Source organism: Trematomus bernacchii, unplaced genomic scaffold (assembly GCF_902827165.1).
Source record: "Trematomus bernacchii unplaced genomic scaffold, fTreBer1.1, whole genome shotgun sequence".
Lineage (NCBI taxonomy): Eukaryota > Metazoa > Chordata > Actinopteri > Perciformes > Nototheniidae > Trematomus > Trematomus bernacchii.
The window spans coordinates 7,780,431-7,801,437 of NW_022987828.1; the positions used below are offsets into that span (position 1 = coordinate 7,780,431).

The window sequence follows — 21,007 nt, forward strand, 5'->3', positions numbered from 1 at the left end:
CCTAATTACTGTTCGGTGCTCTAATTACAATGCAGCAGGGACACATTCAACTCTCAGATCCTTCCTTATATAAAATCTCAATACGGCTTCCGTTGTCAATCATAGAGACATGCACACACCGAAAAAAAAAAAAGAAGCTTGTTTCTTCTCCCCGTCTTCCTTTTGAAAATCTGATCTGCTCCCTGTGCTCTCCACACAGCTGTCACTGCTCTGGTTCTTGATATTTTGTCAGCTTAACCTTAACTTATCTTTGCCAAAATGTCTGGAGAGCAGTGACCAAAAACGAGATAAGCATTTTTGAATTCTCAGAATACATTACTGGAAGGACATACATCTTAAGACATTGTTCTCTCTTGAAATTCAAATGTATGATCAGTCGAAGGAGGATTTGAACATTGCAAAAACACTGGGAAAAGCCTGTAGCACTGTTTGTCCCTGCATTAAAAAGGTGTAAACAGAAAAAAGACTGAACATGGCCTGCACATTATTTGTTTGGTTAACTTTAACCTACTTTGGTCCAGAATTGCAATGTATAACCACAACGGAGCATACTGTGCCACAAATGCATGCCATTTACAAAACCATTACAAAGAAATCTCTCCCATATTTCATTACCTTCTAAATTGGCCAAATAATTTTGGGAACATAAAGACATTCATCTATATGCACATAATTTAGAAAAAGCTGCATGCCTGAAAGGCAACAATGTACCACAGAGGAATCTCAGTTTGCCACTGTGCACAACTGGCTACAAGTACAGAAGTCAGCATGATTACATTCTTTATGCAACTCTGTTATAATTTAACCTAGATTCAGATGCTGTTTTATCGCCATTCAGTGTGTCTTAATGCAAGGTTTTCCCATTTAATTCTACATCTTACCATAAAGCCCACCACCAACATTGTTGGAAGACATATTCTTTATATCTATTACATTATACATAAAATGTAAAAATACTCCAGTATTTAAGTAAAGATCCTGAGGTCAGGATCCTATTAAAGAACAGAGTATCACATTTTGTATTAAAAAAATGTGCTTGATCTTCAGATCCGCTCTTGAAAAAAAGCTATAACCTGTGGAGTGGTGGTTCACTGAACATCCCAGGTGGTGTGCACATTAAAACACTGGATCCAGCAGGCCGTTTAGCATTTTATTTTACAATCTGGTGGTTTGGTGGCGGTTACAGCACAAAGGACAAATGTGGATGATTTTATCTAATTAAAAGAATATGGGCAACACATCACCAGTCTTATAATAAAAACTAAAAGAATAATTCTAAATAAAGCTCACTATGTCACTTACATCATGTATGCATCCACAGGATTACTGCTCACTTTCCTTCAACATGTGTTCAAATCAAAGGGATCTAGCAGGTTGATAAACAAAACAATCCCTTATCTTTGAACTAAATATTTCATTTCAAACAGTAACAAACAATGTATGATAAGTGGGATAGGAAGAAGAAAGTATTGCTTTTTATTTATTTTATCATAACATTGGACACTTTTGTCTCTTTGGGCAAAAAACTTAAAGGAAATAAACTGAGTAGGGAAGAGGAGCACAACACAACTCAAAGACATCTAGAATATCACAATAAGGAGTACACAATGCTTTTTTGTAAGTAGCCGTCTCATAGCATTATAAGCCTATCACATGTTTTGTTTGATGTGAAAACTTAATATAATAACTAAAGGTGTCAAATACTTGTTAGAAAGTAAGAAATATTTCCTACTGAGTTTCTTCCACTGGCCATAACAGTAAAGAATGAGCTGAGGCACAAAGCAAACCTCTGAGTCTAGCTGCAGCTATATTACTGCTGGATCATCATTCCACATCTATAGTCATAAGATTTATGGAGGGAATGAGAGGTTAAGATAACCTATATAGACTCCAAAATGAGGTTTTCAGTGCAATGAGCTTACTTTACACAACAAGATGGGAAGCTCAGCGAATGGAGGATTACCTCAGAGTCAATCTGCTGCTTCCCCTGCTCTGAGGGAGTTCGCTGGGTTTCAGCACCTTATAAAGCTCCCCTGCAGATGATGCCTCAGATTGCCATTGCACAAATAGCACCTAGTAGATCCAGGAAACACAGAGAGGATGTTATCTTCCAGATAACCTGTGAATCGCTTTGCATCGCCAAGAAGTGGAGGAAACTGATGAGGAAGAGAACATGTGGTGGATGAAGGGAGACCTGAAGTAAATATCAATGTTCACTCAAAGATAAAGGCCTTGCTGTGTGTACTGATATACCCAGGAGTGATTCCTTCCTTCCTGTGTCTTCTTGCTTATACCTGCTGGCAGTATGATAGTGTATGGAAGTATGGATAAAAGGCATGCATAATCAGCCTTATTAGGTCTAATATATGATGTGACTCTGCCTGATATTTTGTATCTTTAAAACTTTCACTGCACTCAAGAGGATTTGGTAAACATGAGAAGCAAGGATCAACAACATTACCTATTTGTCTGCTAACATTAGTTTGCCCTTTAAGCCCCTAATGACATAATCTTGTTTTTGTGGTTCTCTGTGGGGAAAGTCTGTGCAATGCATCTCAAGTATTACAATTCCCTGAATCAGTGTAGTGGTATACTTTCCCAAAACCAAACCTTCTGTGCCATCTAGTGACCGCAAGCCGAGTTACATGATAGCATCAACACTAGACGTGACCACTGGGGGGCAGCATTTCATTGAATACAGCTTTACGAGCTGTTACTAGGCAGACTTTTTATTCTAGAGTTATTGCAAGGCACGTAACACCAATCTAAGCCAGTGGAGCTGCTCAGAGGAACAGTGGCAGGCTGTGGTGTGAGCTGCAGTCCCTGGGTGTGAATGTGTGAAAACTGTGTGTACAAGATGTTGGATAACGGTAAAAATGAACATCCAAAAATGGCAAACTAATAAATATGGTAGGCCACCTTCATAGCATTTTTTTTTGCTAAATGGTAAAGTATATATTGATGAAAATCCTGAACATCAATTTAAAGGGGCCCTATTTTCACGTTCATATTTGTATTTTGTGCATCCAATGTGACATGTGTACATGCGTTAATGTTCAAAAAGTGAGAAACTGCATGTGGAGGGAACTTTGGGATTTGAGCCTTTGCACATCATTTACATGCACAACAAATAATATAACATACTACAGTAAAGGGGAAAACCCCCAAAAGCATACTAGGGCCCCTTTAAAGCCATTTTCATAAACACATTTCAAATTGTCATGACTTTAAAAATGTTTTAGTGGTTAAAGAATGGTCACTTTCTTATAAGCATATTTATTTTGAAAAGAAAAACAATACAAAGACTTACTTATCTTTCTATTACTAGAAATCAAAAAGTGACACAACAAACAGTGTTATCAAAAAGGTTCATCTAGTTTCAAGCAATTTGTTGGTGACAAGTCATTTTATAGGCTAAGTTGGTTTTCACACCCAACTTACCTCACTCTGTGACCATGAACAGTTTAATATGAGAATATTATGTGTCAAGTTTCCCTCAACAGTAGAGGATCATTTATATATATTTGGTCCCTAGGCAGAGTGAACCACCTGGATTTTACTCTTATATGTTTAAATCATTTTATATCTAAATGTGCATTATATGGAAATGCATGTATACAACTCAAGACACTTACATTAGCTCACAGTGCACTCTTACCCATTTAAAGTGTTGTGTGACATACTACACACACACAACTAGGATCATACATTAGTGGGTGAAACAGCTGAAAATGTATCCTTAATACAGCCATACATTACAGTATCAGTACTTTCAACCTGATAGGGCAAATCAAGATTTTTATAGTCACTTAATTTGCCTTACAGTGATCATAAGTGTCAAGTTGTTTACTACTTGATTTACAGATGTGAACTACAAACATACCTAAACACCACTACCCTTAACAATCCTTATGCATGGTTAGTGTAAGTGGTGGGATGAATTTAGGAATACACAAAAGGCAGTTCTTGAGAGGTAACCACATTATAAAAGTAGGAGCTAGTGAGTTGTTTGTGCTGCTTTAAGTATTCAGCTGTGCCAGAGATGTGCAACAAGTAAAAGTGCAGTGCCAGTATAGTACCATCTGATCAGAGCCATTACAACGACCAAGCTTCAAGGCAATAGTCTATTCTCTCAACCTGCACAGTTACACATGTGACTTGCTTTTTCCAGAGGTTAATTCAAATGTAGCAACAGTGTGTGAACACAACAGAAGTATTCAGGAGGGACGAGCTGGCTGTGTGACTGAAGTGCTGGCAGACTCAGATTGAAAGTCAGGTTTGGGTCAAGTCAGTGAAGTATTCTGTGGAGGTATCTCTCTGGATTGTTCCCTTCTCCTCTCTTCAGTCCTGAGTTGGGTCTAGCCGGTCTCTCAGAAGTCCCTGCATGGTCCAGGCCCTCAGTTAGTCCCACTGTAGCCCCTGTAGCTCCACCTGATGTCCCTGATGAGGTGTGTCTGCCTGACTCTGGACTATTGTGGGCTCCTGCCTCTGATTCATTCTCCTCTGCGGGGTCCTTCCCCGGGCTGCTGGGAGAACTCTCCCCAATCCTAGACAACATAAACAATGTTGTTAAAAAACCATATGGATGCCACAATTTAAAAAGCGACAAGGTTTTATGTTAGGAATGTGCTGCCTATTAGAGCTGCAAAGATTATTCGGTTAGTTCTCAACTATTAAATCAAATTTGCTAGGTATTTTGATAATCAATACGTTTGATTCATTTCATAGGGTAAACAAATCAAAATTCTCTCATTATATACTTTAAATGTGAATATTTACTGATTTCTAAACATTTAAATGGCAGTAAACTTTATATGTTTGAGTTTTCTACAAAACCAGACTTTAGAGGAAGTCATTGTGGGTTTAGGGCGACATTTCTTAACATTTTCTGACATTTTGTAGACCATTTAAACCATTTCTAATACTTCGGGTAATAATCTTAGTTACAGCCCTTATGTATATGAAATTATGAGGTCAGCAGTGATTTTACCTGAGGTGATTGAAGGCTCGTAGCCAGTGTGAGCCCAGTGCTTCTCTCCCATTGGACCTCAGCCCTCTCCTTTGACTTCGGGCCCTCAGTCCTATCAACGCCTGAGCCAGTTCAGCTTCATCTGTTTGGCCCCAAACCAGCTGGGCCCTCTGCTCTGCGTCCTGATCCCCCGCTGCCTTGAACAGTCTCTGGAGCTGCAACAGGTTCACATCGCTGAAGATGTTCGCTGAGCCTGCTTTCCTGCTCCTCCTATCAGCCAGTCGCCACAGTGGGGAAGGGCCCGCCACCATGGAGGCAGGGGGGGAGGCAGGTCCGGTATCCATCCGGAGAAACAAGGGAAAGGGTGGCATACACCGGCTCTACTCTGTGGAGAAATCTGTAAGAGTTTCTAATGATTAGGATGTGTAAGATTCTTAAAAAAACAGAACAAAACAGGAGCACAGACTGGGCCACAACACATTCACAGCCGTCTCAACTGAAAGCAGTCAACTGGAAGTCTACTACTCTGATTCTTAATCCTACTTTAGGAAGTGACGAGCTGTGCTTTAAAACTAATGCGGATGGCAACTGTCTTTACTCACATTAAGTTTAAGATGGACGCTAAGAGATACACTGAGTGACAAGGATCATTACTGAATGTGGCCTTTCCACTGAAGCAACTTTCTTTAAGCGTGACAAATTCATCTTAAATAAAACGGTCCATTTACTTTTCCCAGGTTTTCAACAAGAGATCATAGCGTTTTATGTAGATGAAAACTCTTCTGATTAAAACTGGGAGTGGAAAAAATGTTGTCAAACTTACCAATAAGGCAGGAATTAAGTTATACATTTTCTTTTGGTTAAACATCTGACTTCCCTTGTTACATATTAAGAGGCAAACAGAAGTGGCCACCTGTTGATTATTTATTGTATACTAGGCCACATTCAACCTAGTCTAGCCCTATATGGGCCATTCTACCGAATTGGTGCAAAGTCAGGTTGGAACAGTTTTTACATTTTGTATGTTTTTTTCCCCAAAACTTTGTCCATATATATTTTGTACCATATCTAAAATACACATATCTAGTAAAAGAACCGTACATTTTTATATCGTATTTTCAGACTGTATTGGAATGTTCTTCCTCTACCAAAAATGGTCACTACCGAAACATAGTACATACACTGTAGTAAAAAAGTATTATATTAACCTGTTAAGATTGTTTTACCTTCCCTTCTCTAAATAGTATTTTAACAAATATTTCTTGAGGGTTTTCACAATTAAATCAATGCAATTTAATTTTTAATCAAATTTCAAAGTTCAATTTATACAATTCATAAAAATCATAATGCAAACTTTCTTTGTAAAAATGCATAATACTGATCATATTGATTCCAGAGTTGATGATTGTTGAAATTGAACATACATTAAAGGAGACCTATCATGCTATATTTGAATAATATATTGTAGGGCCATACCTATATAAAGGTATATTTATACGTTTTCTTTTTCAAAATACCAAACAGATCATGCATTTTAGCCATGCCTCATTTCGCTCTATTTTGCTCTCCTCCACCCCTGTCTGTGCATGCGCTGCAGCTGACCACGCCCCCCTGCAAAGGAGGGGGCCGAGTTACGAGCAACATGTTACCATGCTGTTACCATGCCACGGCAACCTTTCATTCCCCTGATTGGTGGAGAGTTGGCCATATAGGCGGAGCTCCTCGTCACTGACGTCAGACTATTTTCAAATATGTATCAGTCTGTATCAGATCCGTTGCAGCCCCGTTTTTAGAGATTTTGGGTATGGAGGAAAAGAGAGAGGGTTGTGTTTTCTGACACTTGGTGAGTTCCCTGACACACCGGGGACACATATTCATGTATAAAAGACGTACAAAGGTGCATTTTGCATGATAGGTCCCCTTTAAACCAATCAGTATCATATCATTTTAGTTGATAACTCAATATACTTAACTTTTTACAAAACATCCACTGTTTCGGTAGTGACTGCAGTATTTTGTTCTCAAGGTTGTATCATTTTCCCTCAACCTTATTGCTTAATCTTAACTCATAACATGCCTTATGTTGAAGTGTGAATGTTTGAAGCTACTGACCCAGAATCAGCACTTTAGTAACAGGCTGAAATAGCAGGGGATGAGGCTAGAATGGGTGATCAGTGATCCGTTTGGTATTTTGAGCAAAACACTTCATAGACATGTTTTTTATATATCCGAGACCTATAATATATGCCTAACAATAGTATAATAAGATACCTTTAAAGTAACACACTGATTTTCAGACTTTAAAACACATTTATTTCAAAACTATGGGATTTACCTGCTTACCATTCCATTTTGTCACTACCGAAACGATCATGTCAATTACCGAAACTTAACCATATGTTTCGGTAGTGACTGTTTCGGTAGTGACTGTTTCGGTAGTGACTGTTTCGGTAGTGACTGTTTCGGTAGTGACGATTCTAGCTAAAACTGAGCATAACTAAAGAATGCTAGCAAGTACATGGCTAGCATACACGTCTTTGAAGAGGTTTACACACAAACCTAATACTTTGCATAAAACCCCGAAAAGGTTTACTTAATTGAAGATAATATGTGTTCGGTAGTGACAATTCTTAAGGTTACACGCCGATTTTCAGATTTTGGAACAGCTTTATATCAACAGTATGGGATATAGCTACTAGCTACTTGCCATTCAGCCATGAGGGACAGGGATGCAGTGTCACTGCCTTGTCAAAAATGCAGGGGTGTGGCTAAAAACCAGACTCAGCGATTGGACTAAAACCCCTTGTGTTTCGGTAGTGACATGAAAACTGGGGACATGATTCTTTTAGTAGTTTTTTTATTAAAAAATTAATCCCACAATAAATCTAAATATTCCAACTTCTGTTTGAATGTAATCATAAAGATCTTCAAAATACACCATTGAAAAAAATTAAATAAAATGTTTTAAGTGTTATTTACAGAAATTGAAATTTAGATGTCAGGGTTGGGAACAGCTACTTCCCAATAGAAAGTACCCTATAAATGATGTTTTTGTATATATTAAGCTTATCACCATCTAATTTAATGCCTTGTCTTTAAATAGACCATAACATATTCTTAGTAAATATCTATGTCTGAATACTTAATTATTTTGTTAAATAGTTTTTCTTGTTGTGGGACCGCACTTTGTACTAATTCGGTAGAATGCCCCATATATGTAATATTTGTCAGGAAAAGTCTATACAGAAATAGAAGAGAAAAACAATACACTGAATCCTAAACAACTTGTGAGTAAGAAGTGAAATGCTTCAATGCAAGCCAGTATTAGACTTACTATAACAGTAGGGCAAGCCTGTGATTGTCCCTCAATATAGTATTATAGGATGCAACTTTAGACAGTCAAACACTTGCACTGTAACACAACACTATGTTTTGAAAGTAGGTTTACATTAACCTAACGACACTCTCCATTGTTTCCCTCCAAGTCTACCGTCAATACTGCAAACAAACAATCTGGTTTCTGCATTAAAACCGGATCACTTGCAGAAAAGAGTCGCTGAGAAATAACATGAAATCCTCTTTACAATATTAGTGGTCGTATTTCTAAACTATAAAACACAGCGCAGTGACTGACAACGTACCTTACTGCCTGCTATGTGTTGCATTAGGCTGTGGGTAAAAGGCAGTAAACAAGAATCCCATGAGAGTCATGTGAAGGAAAGGACTTCTGCTTACCCGGAGATTAACTGTTGTTGGTGGGCTTTGTTCCTACAGAAACTATGTCTGCGTCGCCATTCCTCTTCAAAAAAGCTTCCACAATGGCTGAAATGTAGCAGGACAGCCTGTTAGTCCAGCAGCTTCACCTGCAAACAAATTCTGTCCTTGAGCCGAACGTCAATCCCATATCAATGTCGTCAAACGACCTATCAGCTTGTAGAGATTCTCTGATCCATCCTGGAAACACATTTATTTCGACCAATCAGGAGATTGGGAGAGGAGGAGAGCGAGGAAGGCTCCGCCTCATGGCCACGTAGGGTGTGTATGTATCATGGTGTTTGCTGAAATCCATTGACGTCAATGAGCTGGGCTGGCATGAGAAGAGTCTGTCAATGATGTGAGGGAGGGGACGTAACATGTGAGCATCCTGCGCAGAAACACGCAGACAAAACATGATGACGAACAAGCCACTCAATATCGCATTCTCTTATTATCCTAAATGTCCGGAAAATCATATTTTATTTGACGTAGCCTATATTATATTATAGGCTATTATATTAAATTAGCCTAGATTTTCTATCAGGCTTATATTAAGGCTTTATTATATTATACCATAATGTACAAGGTACAAGGTACAAGGTGCTATAGGCTATGTTATAGGCTGTTAAATTATACTATATTATATAAGGCCTACATTAGCCTATTATAGCTTTTGATTTTTTAATTGTAGCCTATTAGGGAAATATTATTTATTATATTGTTGCTTCTCAAATTGAAATATGTGTGGCCTTTATGCATGTTTCAGTTTTTATTTTATTTGGTATGTTTGTGAAATGAACAAAAAAAGTAATACATAAATAAAGTAAAGGTCTTCTAAAATAAAGAAATGTGATTACATTTCAGTGTTACATTGCAAAACGAATAAAATAATAAGTTTAACTTAAATAATGCCTGCTTACAAAATGGGTAATTTGGCTCTGAAAGAAATCTCTGTCTTGCTGCCTCTGCAGACTTTACATTTGGTCATACATCTCTTTCACAAAGCCTCTCTTCCCTGAAAGCTGTGAGGAGAAAAGGTCACACAGCCCAGGCCCCAGGGGAAACTACACCTCGGGGAAATGTCCCAGAGGAGCAGATGAGCGGACATGACCTGGAGGATCCAGCAGGCCAGCAGAGGAGGAGCAGGGTTTGAATTACAGGCCGCCCCCTCTCCCTCAACCAGCCCCCCAACACAGACGCTGCATTCTACAGAGGAAACGGAAAAGACGAAACATACAAAAGGGTTTTTCATTTCAAACTCCGGGGCTGTGGAAAGAACAGATAGTTCCTTTTAATACCTAGACTTATTTACTTTTGGCTTTATTGTCTGACCACAAACCGTCTTTCTTTCCGCTATTTGTACTGTTTGCACATCTTTTCCCCAGCTGTTTACAGCTGGCAGAAAGCACCCGCCCTGTTCGGGAAAAAGGGACCGAGAGTGACCGGAGGATGCCACCCCAACCTTCCCAGCCGCAGGTGAGGAAGAACATCCTGAAGTTCCTTAAAAGTTTTTTGGGAATCATCCGGATCCTGCAGATTGTTTTCGGAGCCGGGCTGTGGGTCACCATCGCTGCAAACAAATACGAAGGATCCATCCACTTCGTCCTGTTCGTCGCAGTCCTCTTCTGGCTCCTCACCCTCGCCCTTTTCTTCCTCACCCTGCTGGACAAGCAGGACCTGGTCCCGCTGCTGGGAGGGGAGCGATGGCTGTGCACTAACCTGGCACACGACGTGGCCGCCGCCGTGCTCTACCTGCCGGCCATCGGAGTCATGATCTACAAGACGGACCGTAACTCCTACTGCAACCTGGAGCTGTACAAACACCTCTGTCTGTACAAGGTCTACCTGACCGCCGCCGTGTTCGCCTGCCTGTGCTGCCTGGCTTACCTAGTGTCGGTTATTTATGGAGCCTGCAGGAAGTGTCGAGGAGAACAGACGGTCATCTGATGAGACTGAAGGGGGTGAGGGCAACAGGGAGGGGTACGGTTCCTTTTTCAGGGGGCATCCACAGCAAGATGAGGAATAGTTAACTTCACTGTAATTTAACTCAACATAGCTCTACTTATCGCAGGATTTTATTTACTACTTTGTCCCCCATTCCAAACTTTACACTCTGGTGGTGAAGGCGCAGAATCAATTCAAAATCACTGTTATTTTAGAGTTGCTGGCAGGAAAAATACACAAGTAGCTCAGAGGCCTATAGTTACCCTGGATTGAGTCTGATTTGAAATGTGTTAGGAGGTCTAAAACATATTTCATGTGTCTCCTAGCTGTAGGTAAGGCCTTGCATTTATCTCTTAATTTAATGTAATTTTCCTGCAGAATAAATATATTTCTGCAAGTGCTACTTATAGAGGGGTAGCAGTATAATTATTGTTTACGATTCCATGGCCTTAACATACCGTGCTTAGATTTGTGTTGGTACTGTCAATCTGAAACCTCTCATAGGGGTTTTCTTTTTCTAAGAGATATTTTGTATTACTTTTTATATTATATGTTTTTTATGTTTTGTATGACAGCAAACTACACCGAACAGTTAGTGGGAATGACTACAAAAAATGGTGGACTTCCTTTTGCTCTGTTTTTTGTTTTGAATGACTCCAACTTTGCAAACAGATTTATCAGTGCCTTTTTCAGTACTCTGTATACTCAACAAGGTTTCTTTTTTACAACAACAATCCCACAATACAGTTGTAATTGGTGCTACAATGTCTATGCTGAACGAAAATATCCTTTAAGTGTTCATTATGTAAAGCCAAAGAATAAAGACCAGTTAATTGAGAGCAAGTGATACGTATCTTTGGTTATGATCCTTTATTAGAGAAAAGCTTTTCAAATTGAGAGGAAGAACTGGACTAGCCTACGTGTTTTGCTTTAGGTGGCTTTTACCAAATGAGACACAGATTTAGAGGGACTAGTGACGGAAGCCCTCAGGAACTTCCTGTTGGGAGATAAAAGCCTTGGCCAATCAGCAGAGATGATTTATATGCTTCTTGACCACATGAAAGACATGGATCCTAAAGGCCCCTAGTGTGTGTGTGTGTGTGTGTGTGGGGGGGGGGGGGGGGGGGGGGGGGGGGTGATCATCTGGGAAGAGGATTGTTCTTACCGGAACAGTCTGCTGGGGTTCCGGAGGTGGGCTGACGTTCAGCCAATGAAAATGAAGCCCAATAGTAGACGATGAGATGTGTCATCTATTTCAGTCAGCATACAGTTCTTAACAACATGCTGCACTATGATGATTAAATGCAACTCACACATAAAAGCACCATTTCCTTTTTTGGGAAATCCACCCTCTTACACTATAACTCCAGATCCACAATCAAAGCATGGCAATAAAATGCAGAGATTAGAATATAAAAGCACAAGTTTTACAACACATGAATGATAGACTAAAAAATAAGAAATATATTCTGCTTGATGGCCGAGAATATCTTCTTTTACCTGACTCATACAAGTAGCCTTGACTTATGTATGGTCTAAAAAGTGCCCATATACAGTATAGACAGAGACAAACATGAAAAATAATTGGACTTATTAGTATTTCATTTGAGTGTTTTGTCAGTTTGTACAGAATATCCTCCTCTGCGTTTCTATTCAATGAGGACAGAAAGAATGCAATGTGCGTGTTGAATGCAAGGTGACATCTGTGGTCAGAGCTACAGGAGTGAAAGGGTTAATGTTTACCAGCTGCAAAATATAAATCTAGCATTTCTAAAGGAGGAAAGGAATCCCACTCCCACCCACTCTATCCCCCTCCTGAGAAGTGTTGTCCTGTCCACGTGTCGCTCCTGCGGAAACACACTGCTGTATACAACCAAGTGGAGACAACACAGCAGCTTTACATGCTGCATAAACAAAGACCCAACCCAGGGTTTCATTTGATATTAAAAGTAACCATAGTGAATCGTTTGAGTTTGATGACTCACAACTATAGCATATGCTGACATTTAAAGCCAGGAATTAGCTATCCACATTTACCCTGAAATATTTTTGAGGTTACCACATTAACATGCTCCTTATTATTACACAGACCACAGTTTATAGATCAAGTCTGTTCAGATTTGTCACTGTTGTGTGAGCCCTTTATGAATGCAATCCTCAAACATCATTTCCAAACAAGAAGGCCATGTAATCACAGGGAATAACACCTATTTGGAAACCTTTACTACATCTTGACATTATTAGAAGGGTGTGTGTACCACAGAAGTGAGGTTATTGTACGTTTCCCCCAGCTACAGAGTAAAAAGAAACCCAGACAACTTGGTAAAAGGATGTATAGAGCAAGGCACTTCTCTTGAGTTCATACTGTGTGATTTTTTTAAGCTACTTGTCTACTCAACCAATGAGACATTTCCTGTCTGCGCCTACCCACCCTTCTGAAAGCAACTGCCCGTCAAATAGTCATCATGACACTTCCAAATGGTTCCTCTAGCCCTCTCTGTAAGCACAGAATCATGTAGCTGTTGCCATGGACTGATGTCAACTCACTATAAATCTGATATTATGTTTGCTGCCAGAAAAACCTTGAAGTCACTTCTAAAGTCCATATGGATAACAATGACATGACTGTGAATCATGGCGATAATTAAATCACTGGTGAGATAATCATAGAGAATTGTTAGGAATGTCTTTTGTCCCTTGTAATTAAAATGCTATTCGCCTTCCAACATAGCGGTGTACAGAACAACAGTTATAGTCTTTTTGGACAAGACTTCCTCATTTTGCCAATCCACCAAAGCTCAGCAATGAAACACTGTCTGGAAAACAGAAGGAAAGGCATCGACTCGATTTCCTCATAGTAGCTTCAACTAAACATCAGAAAGCATTTTTGTGCGTGAGGGATGTGGATTTTTCACCGAATTTCTTACATTGAAATAACTTTAAGAAGAAATCTCCTCACAGCCAGTAACAACATGAGAAACATTACAACGACCAAAACCCCTTTCAATAAAAATATATTTATGTCAGTATTTTGGACTTGAAAAAACATATTGGTTTGTTCAGCATTATTCAACAGGAAATGTTATTATTTAAAAAATACTTGTACTTTTAAATTATTACCGGAATTTTTTTTGTTACTGTGCCCAGTCCTGATTTACATCTCCTTTTTTTGCAAGACCAGGGCCTGGTGTTAACTGAACCAGGTGCATTTACCTGTTTTGGTTTAAACGTATTCAGCAGCTGCTTTGGACATGAAGTGCCCCGTCTTTGTTTCCCACCCAAATTCTGTGTCTGCATCTTTTTTTACCTGCTCATGGCCCTCCTCTTCTGTCTTGCTTGGGAGGCTACTTGTATGCACACGAAACATGAAAACACAGACACATGCACACAGCAGTGCACTGTCAACCACACCTTCATCAGATACTGCTGAGATGCACATTCCTCTGCAAAGGAGAGGGAAACATGTGAAAACAGATGGAGACTGACAGAACAAGTAAATGGGCTGGAAAAAATATCAAAAAGGTAATGTCATGAAGATCTAAGCAGGAATCTGAGATCGACATTTCCTGTCTGTGTCAGGCATGAATGTGCACAGTGTTTCAGCCCTGTCGTTTGCCTGTGATACTCTCCAGTTTATAGTTTCCTAACATGGTGACTACACATCTGTTTCAGCAGCTTTTGCCCACACAATACGTCTGAATGGGCACAGTGTTCGTGAGGGCAATGGCAGCCAGTGGTGGGAAATGATATCTATTTATAGAGCGTTGAAAATACCACTACTTCCTCAACTCGCGAATCCTCCGCCAAGACGTTGAGAAGATTTTTTACAGAGTCTAAGAAAGTTAGGGAGAAAGGAGGGCGGTCAAACTGATTATTTGGCACTAATTCATGAAGATAAGCAACAACACCTCTGTCAATCACCTGTATTTTTTACCTTAATAAAATACAATGTTATAGAAGGAATCAGAAGTGAAATCCAAGGTGACACTCTCAAAAAACTCTTACCGAGCTTTGCATCTTTAGAGCAGCATTAGTAGACGACACACAAAGTAAAACAAACATTCCTCCAGAGCACGGATCATGGAGTTCCTGATAATACCTTACATGGCTCATAACAGTTTCCCAGGACTACTCTTCACACAGATTTCACACACTGTAGTTCTGAGGATAAAAAGACAATTTAAATTCACATTTTCTCTTTCAATTAAAACAATATCCCCTATTTTTTTCTGGTCATTAGGCTCCTGAACTTGCATTATTTGGTATCCTTACAATGCATTGTCAGAATGAACGCATAAGAGTTTGGATGCAACAGCGAAATAAAGTCAAAAATAACAATGTTGTGGAGTCTATAGCTCAACTGTCCAGACATAAATAAAACATTTCATTGTCAGCCAAACATTCCGGACTGCTCTAGATTTTAACCAACAGTGATGGATTTACCCACTAGGAGGTGTTATAGGGTTTCACAAAACATGAATTGGACCACATTTTAAACTATTTTCTTATTTGCCACCTTTAAAAAGAAAATCACTGACAGTAGTGAACTGGACTAACCCTGAGGTCTGGAAAAAGCTATAGCAAGTGGACATTAGTTGGGGTAGAACGTCAACAATTATAGTGGCTACAAAAACATGTAAAGGGCTGGTAATGTCCACAATAAAAACAATTATATAACATTTTATTTGTTGAGTTTATATTCACAAATACAAGTGACTACTGTCTTGTGCAGATCATAATTCAGAGGGATGAATGGATCTTATCACATTCTGGGCAATGAAAAATCTGTGAAGCTGTGTTTGGCCAGGGGGAAAAACTGAATAAAATGTTGACATTATACAGTCAGCAGTATATGGTTGCAAGGCGAAGCAACCACAACAACAACAACAACAACAACAGTCCTTTGTGAGAAGGTTGAAGGAGTTCTCTCCTTAATATAAATATATGCAAATATGTTCTGTATGCAGTAATCTTTGTCATCAAAACTGAGATGGCTTTTGCCAATATGTTATGCAATACTTAAAGCTCCTCCAAAAAGGGCCAACATGTTATGGGACTGCTACTGTACTCACATTTAGGGACATGAAGAGGTGCTGCTCCTGGTCATTTGTACTTTTTGAACTTTTAAACAATTGTTGGTAAATGTTTTGCTGGCAAAGTTTGCCACCTACTGATGAACAGTAGGAAAAGCAACAATTGGTTATGGGATCTTAGACTAAGATATTAATGTAGATAGATAGATAGATAGATATAGGCAGACAGAGAAACAATGAAAAGTCAATGGAGTACAATCTATACACAGTATGAAGGTCAGGGAAGTCTCCGCAGCTGACGCCCACCGTTGTCATTGGTCGAGAGATTAACAACCCGTTTTTTTTGCGGAATCTTATTGGATGTGAAAACCAGGAAGTGAGGGACTAACCAATCCGCGGAATAAAAGCACTCAGAGGTTCGACAGCACAGGAGTGGACCTGTGTTATTTTTCTAAAGAGGAGAGTTGTCACATTCACAGCCTTTGCATCCTGTTTTAAAACACATTTTGTCTAATTTCTTCACCTAAGGCATATTATTGTCAATCATGGCTGTCTACAAATTAGTGTTGATCCGCCACGGAGAGAGCAACTGGAACCAGCAGAATCGCTTCTGCGGCTGGTTCGATGCAGATCTGAGTGAAACCGGGGAAAAGGAGGCGAAGAGAGGAGGACAGGCCTTGAAAGGTGAGGAGGAACTCTTTCAATTTATCCCATCATCCAGTGTGCTTTCTCTGAAATACCGTAGGGGCAAGTGCACGGATCTGGTTGCATAATGGCCTCTCTGCACCAGACCAGACCCTGGACTGCCCCTGTTAACATGCAGAGGCGATGCCTCCATTATGCTTGTCTTGCACACTGCTATTTAATGTTATAAGAACATACAGTTAACATATCTGTTCTCATTTAAAAAATCAGGATACTTTTTTTATGATGCACTACTTGTGGACTTTAATGCCAACTTGCATGTTTGGGTAATATTCTTTAACCATCATCCATCTGTCAGAATAAACATCAATAAATTACAGCAAAGACACATTTACCCACTAATATATTCACTTAGACTTAAAAAGACATTGTGCTTTTCAAATGTGATATTTTGCTGTTTTCACATGTGACAGTAAACCAGATATCTTAAGTTTTGTGGACTTTTTAAACAAAGATAATGAATATGTTTTGGTCGTAGCCCTAAATGTAGCCACATATATTTTTTTCAGTTAGGCTTCAGACTCAGTTGCTTCTGTTCATGGTATCATGGTGTCATTTATAAGAGATGTTTAATGCAACAAGTGCAGACTTGTGGTTCCCTGAAGGCATTGCAGAGGAATTTACTAACTAAACAAAGCTGAAGGAAGCCATCAAAGTATCCAGGTGGAATTTTCTCTTGACAGTTTCAGTAAAAATGCAATGTATTTCACTCTCTGGAACTTACAGATGCTAGCTTTGAGTTTGACATTTGCTACACCTCCGTTCTGAAGCGGGCCACCAGAACACTGTGGTTGGTCCTGGATGCCATTGACCAGATGTGGGTGCCGGTGCACCGGACCTGGCGGCTCAATGAGCGCCACTACGGGGGCCTGACAGGGCTAAACAAGGCAGAGACAGCCGCCAAGCATGGAGAGGCTCAAGTGAAGATCTGGAGGCGCTCATTCGATACCCCACCTCCTACCATGGGACCAGACCATGACTACTACAGTATCATCAGCAAGGTAACATATGATATATCTACTGTACATACATACCATAACTAGCTTTAGTTTGCATATAAGGAACCAATTGCTTTGTGTACTGAACAGCTTACTGCTGTGTGAAATCAGAGTGAAGCATTTATTGATTCAAGGTCTGTTTGTGTGCAGCACAGTCAGCTTGAATATCTAAATGTTTTAGACACAGCAGTGCAAATGCAATCTGATGGAAATCCAACAAACTGGAGATACATCACCTTACTGCTTAGTAGCATATGCCCTAATGCTGTTGCCTAACGACCCCTACACACGGCGGCGTGCGTTGAAGCTTCAACGCTTCTGCCCATTCACTTTTAATGGGGTGACGTCACGCTTTGCCGAACTGCATTGTGGGAGCAAAGCTTTGCTTTGCTCGTGTTGTTCGCTTCAAAAGTAGAGCAATGTTCTACTTTTTAAGCTTCGACGGAAGCGTCAGCCAATCTAATCATATGCCAGTACAAGCTCTAGCCAATCAAACCGCGTGCTTGTGTGTCCGGGGCGGGAGATTCATGTGATTGGTTGTTGGTCGAGCTTCAGACACGCCCGCCGGCAAGCTTCAACGCATGCCGCCGTGTGTAGGGGCCGTAATAGTATGTCCAAGGGGAGTTAATAAATGACTGGCAGAAATAAGGTCTGCTAGGATCAAGTTCAAAGTTCAGTCAAGGTAGAAACACACTGATCAGAAGTCTGCGTAGACCGAGGTATTTAGAAGTTAGGATGTGGTAACTCGTAGCTGGCTGTCAAAACATTGATAAGCAACATTTACCCTGTTGACAGTGTAATAAGATCACAGCTGATTCTTTCATGCCTGCAAATGACAAAGAAAACGTCACCACATTGCTTTTATATGACACTTCTTCTTACCCTTACTCAAAGTTCCTTTCCTATTTCAATAAAGGTCTCTTCAGAAAAAGCTAAAAGACAAAGCGATCTAGGTGCTGATTTTTGCAGTGTTCATTTTTGCCTTTTTATATATTTTACAAATTGAGAATGTCCTCCTTGTAGGATCGGCGCTATGCGGACCTGAGTGAGGACCAGCTTCCTTCCTGTGAGAGCCTTAAGGACACCATCGCACGAGCTCTGCCCTACTGGAACGAGGAGATTGCACCTCAGATCAAACAGGGAAAGAGGGTCCTCATCGCTGCCCATGGAAACAGTCTGAGGGGGATTGTAAAGCACCTTGAGGGTGTGTAGCGTTATGAATAAGGATATTCAAGTAGTTTGCCAAATTACATTTTTATGTCTTTTACTTAAATTAAAAACAAAGATCCTAGTTGTCAGGAATATCCGTAAGATTTAATTAAAAAACTATACACTAAACTTTATTAGGTACACCAGAACAATCTACAATTCAACACAAATACAATTTTCTGACACTGTCATAGAGGTGTTCATTTGATTGTATGTTTAGCATTGAGGTCTTTGTTAGGGGTGTAGTTTCCCTCTACTGCATTATAATGAGGGGTCTAATATCCTTCCCCCTTCATGTATTAAAAAAAGGAGAAGAAATAGAAACACCTTTCTATGTAATGTAGTCCAGTACAACACCATTGTGAATTACAGCTTCAATAATATGTTACCTAATAAAGTGTTAACAAGAGTATATCCATATAACACATTTTGCTTTAAAAGAAAAACATAATCTGTAAATTCTCTAACTTGTTTGTATATGCTGCCACCTGTAGGAATGTCTGATGAAGCCATCATGGAGCTGAACCTGCCAACAGGCATCCCCATCCTCTACGAGCTGGACAAGAACCTGAAGCCTGTGAAGCCTATGCAGTTCCTGGGAGACGAGGAGACCGTACGTAAAGCCATGGAGGCCGTGGCTGCTCAAGGAAAGGCCAAGAAATAAAGACACAGAAAAGTCCTCTCTGTGAACAGAAAAGGCTGCCCCTAACAACTGACCACATACGTGTTTTCCTTATACCTCGTTTATTTTGGATTGTAATACATGAGTACACTGTAGGTTATTGTCAAACACACCCTTATTCTACTTGCACAGTGTAGGGATAGTAGATAGTGAACCATTGGGATATGTTAGGGCCAGGGAGCCACAGCTCTCAAGAGATTGGAAATATGTATTGCTATAACGGCCCATCAATATGACAATCTTTAAGAAATCAGAATTGAACTGTAATTGCTAGAACTGCTAATACATGCTGTTTATCTGTGTATTTGAATAAGTACTTGACTAAATGAATGACCCTTTGAATAATGAAAACCTTGTCATTTAAAACAAAAAAATATATTTTAGAATTTCTTTGATTTGGTGTCCTACGCAGGGATGTTAAATGGTAATTAAACCAATTACAGAAGAAAATATACCACCACACTGATTGTGGTACGGAGCTTTTCATACTGACTTTATGATTACCTGTCCAGGACAACAATACTATTTATTGAATTTAAAAACAAAGTGTGAAATTGTAGTCTATAATGATTTAATTTTCAGTCTTTCACTTTTTTGTTTCATAGTCTTAATGAGATTATTTTTAAACAAAAAGGACCACTGCTAAGGATGGACAACTCACCTTCTGTCTTACTTTTACATTTTGAAATAGGGATGAATGTTTGCAAACTCTTGAGAGCAAGACAGCTAGGACAACTAAAAAGTCCTTTTCTCTTTTTGTCTATAAACGGTATTTGTGCCATGTCCTTGTATGTTTTTGGTGTGTCGTACATTGCATTTTTTCTTTTTAAGTTTCATTAGGTTTGGAAAAATGTTAATGGTGCCAAACACTGCATTGCTATCAGAATGGCCTTGTTTAAGGGACCAATCCATTACTTGGAACACCATTGAAACATGATTAACAGAAGATAAATTGTCTAAATGTAACCTTTATTTTTGTTACTCTGTGTTTCTGCCTTGGTGCCCGCTTTGTCTTTATGTGCATCCAGCTATTTCCCTAAAGTAAATGTCTGCAGCAGTAGGCCTGCATTATGTCTTACAATATTGAAATGTTTCCTTTTTTTAAATGTAATTTCTTCTGTATTGGTAAAATGTATCCTGAAGGCTCCGAAAGTAATAAAGAAAGGCTTCAAGTCTAAAGTTGTTGCTTCTGCTTGTCATGTGGGATATAAATGTATATTCATTTTCACATAGTGATTCCAGTATCATGCTAAACCAGAATTCTAACCCAGCTGGATCTCTATTCATACAAAATATAACTAATAAATGATGATGTATTACAAGAGATTAAACTACCTACAGTAGCAGTATACATTTTTTAATGATTTCCAGCTTTATCTATATATAAATATACATATGTGGTGGTGCAGTGACGAGTCCTAAAACCCGGAAGTTAGCATTTTACGGGTTCCCTCGTCACTGGCCGTTTCTCAATCGCGAGGATATTGGCTTCCAAGCCAATATTTCAAGGATGCTACGTCATCAAGTGGCGCAGCAGGACCGTTCCAATGTCCAGCATACTTGGAATTCCACCGAGGATGCGTCCTTGGTTTGGGGGAAATTTCGAGGCTGCACATGGGTAGAATTCGCGTCCTTAAAATCCCCACAATAGCCGCGTTCACACCGGAGTACTTTTCACCGTAATTTTCGCGTTTAGTTCCGTTAGTACCCC

General features: G+C 39.5%; 3 protein-coding genes across 3 annotated transcripts; 2 read left to right on the plus strand and 1 right to left on the minus strand.

Moving 5' to 3' along the window:
* Window positions 1-3,224: 3,224 nt before the first annotated feature.
* avpi1 (arginine vasopressin induced 1) lies at window positions 3,225-8,949 on the minus strand. The gene is made up of 3 exons (XM_034152424.1): window positions 8,705-8,949; window positions 4,991-5,366; window positions 3,225-4,547 (listed from the first exon to the last, which is right to left on the minus strand). Exons 2-3 carry the CDS (start codon window positions 5,338-5,340, stop codon window positions 4,289-4,291), a joined length of 609 nt encoding a protein of 202 aa, XP_034008315.1. The 5' UTR covers window positions 5,341-5,366; window positions 8,705-8,949; the 3' UTR covers window positions 3,225-4,288.
* A 618-nt stretch (window positions 8,950-9,567) lies between these two features.
* On the plus strand, window positions 9,568-11,516 carry marveld1 (MARVEL domain containing 1). The gene has a single exon (XM_034152425.1). It carries the CDS (start codon window positions 10,175-10,177, stop codon window positions 10,670-10,672), a length of 498 nt encoding a protein of 165 aa, XP_034008316.1. The 5' UTR covers window positions 9,568-10,174; the 3' UTR covers window positions 10,673-11,516.
* A 4,562-nt stretch (window positions 11,517-16,078) lies between these two features.
* On the plus strand, window positions 16,079-20,475 carry LOC117499872 (phosphoglycerate mutase 1-like). The gene is made up of 4 exons (XM_034152525.1): window positions 16,079-16,386; window positions 17,134-17,408; window positions 18,429-18,609; window positions 19,109-20,475. Exons 1-4 carry the CDS (start codon window positions 16,248-16,250, stop codon window positions 19,276-19,278), a joined length of 765 nt encoding a protein of 254 aa, XP_034008416.1. The 5' UTR covers window positions 16,079-16,247; the 3' UTR covers window positions 19,279-20,475.
* The last annotated feature ends 532 nt before the right edge of the window (window positions 20,476-21,007 follow it).

What these genes read in the sequence shown, in the direction of transcription:
- marveld1 (XM_034152425.1), top strand. Translation starts at nt 10,175, where the DNA reads ATGCCACCCCAACCTTCCCAGCCGCAGGTGAGGAAGAACATCCTGAAG.
- avpi1 (XM_034152424.1), bottom strand. Translation starts at nt 5,340, where the DNA reads ATGCCACCCTTTCCCTTGTTTCTCCGGATGGATACCGGACCTGCCTCC. An exon ending in CGAGCCTTCAATCACCTCAG is followed by an intron (nt 4,548 to 4,990) that starts GTAAAATCACTG and finishes TATGTTGTCTAG; the next exon opens with GATTGGGGAGAGTTCTCCCA.
- LOC117499872 (XM_034152525.1), top strand. Translation starts at nt 16,248, where the DNA reads ATGGCTGTCTACAAATTAGTGTTGATCCGCCACGGAGAGAGCAACTGG. An exon ending in AGGAGGACAGGCCTTGAAAG is followed by an intron (nt 16,387 to 17,133) that starts GTGAGGAGGAAC and finishes TGGAACTTACAG; the next exon opens with ATGCTAGCTTTGAGTTTGAC. An exon ending in ACTACAGTATCATCAGCAAG is followed by an intron (nt 17,409 to 18,428) that starts GTAACATATGAT and finishes TCCTCCTTGTAG; the next exon opens with GATCGGCGCTATGCGGACCT.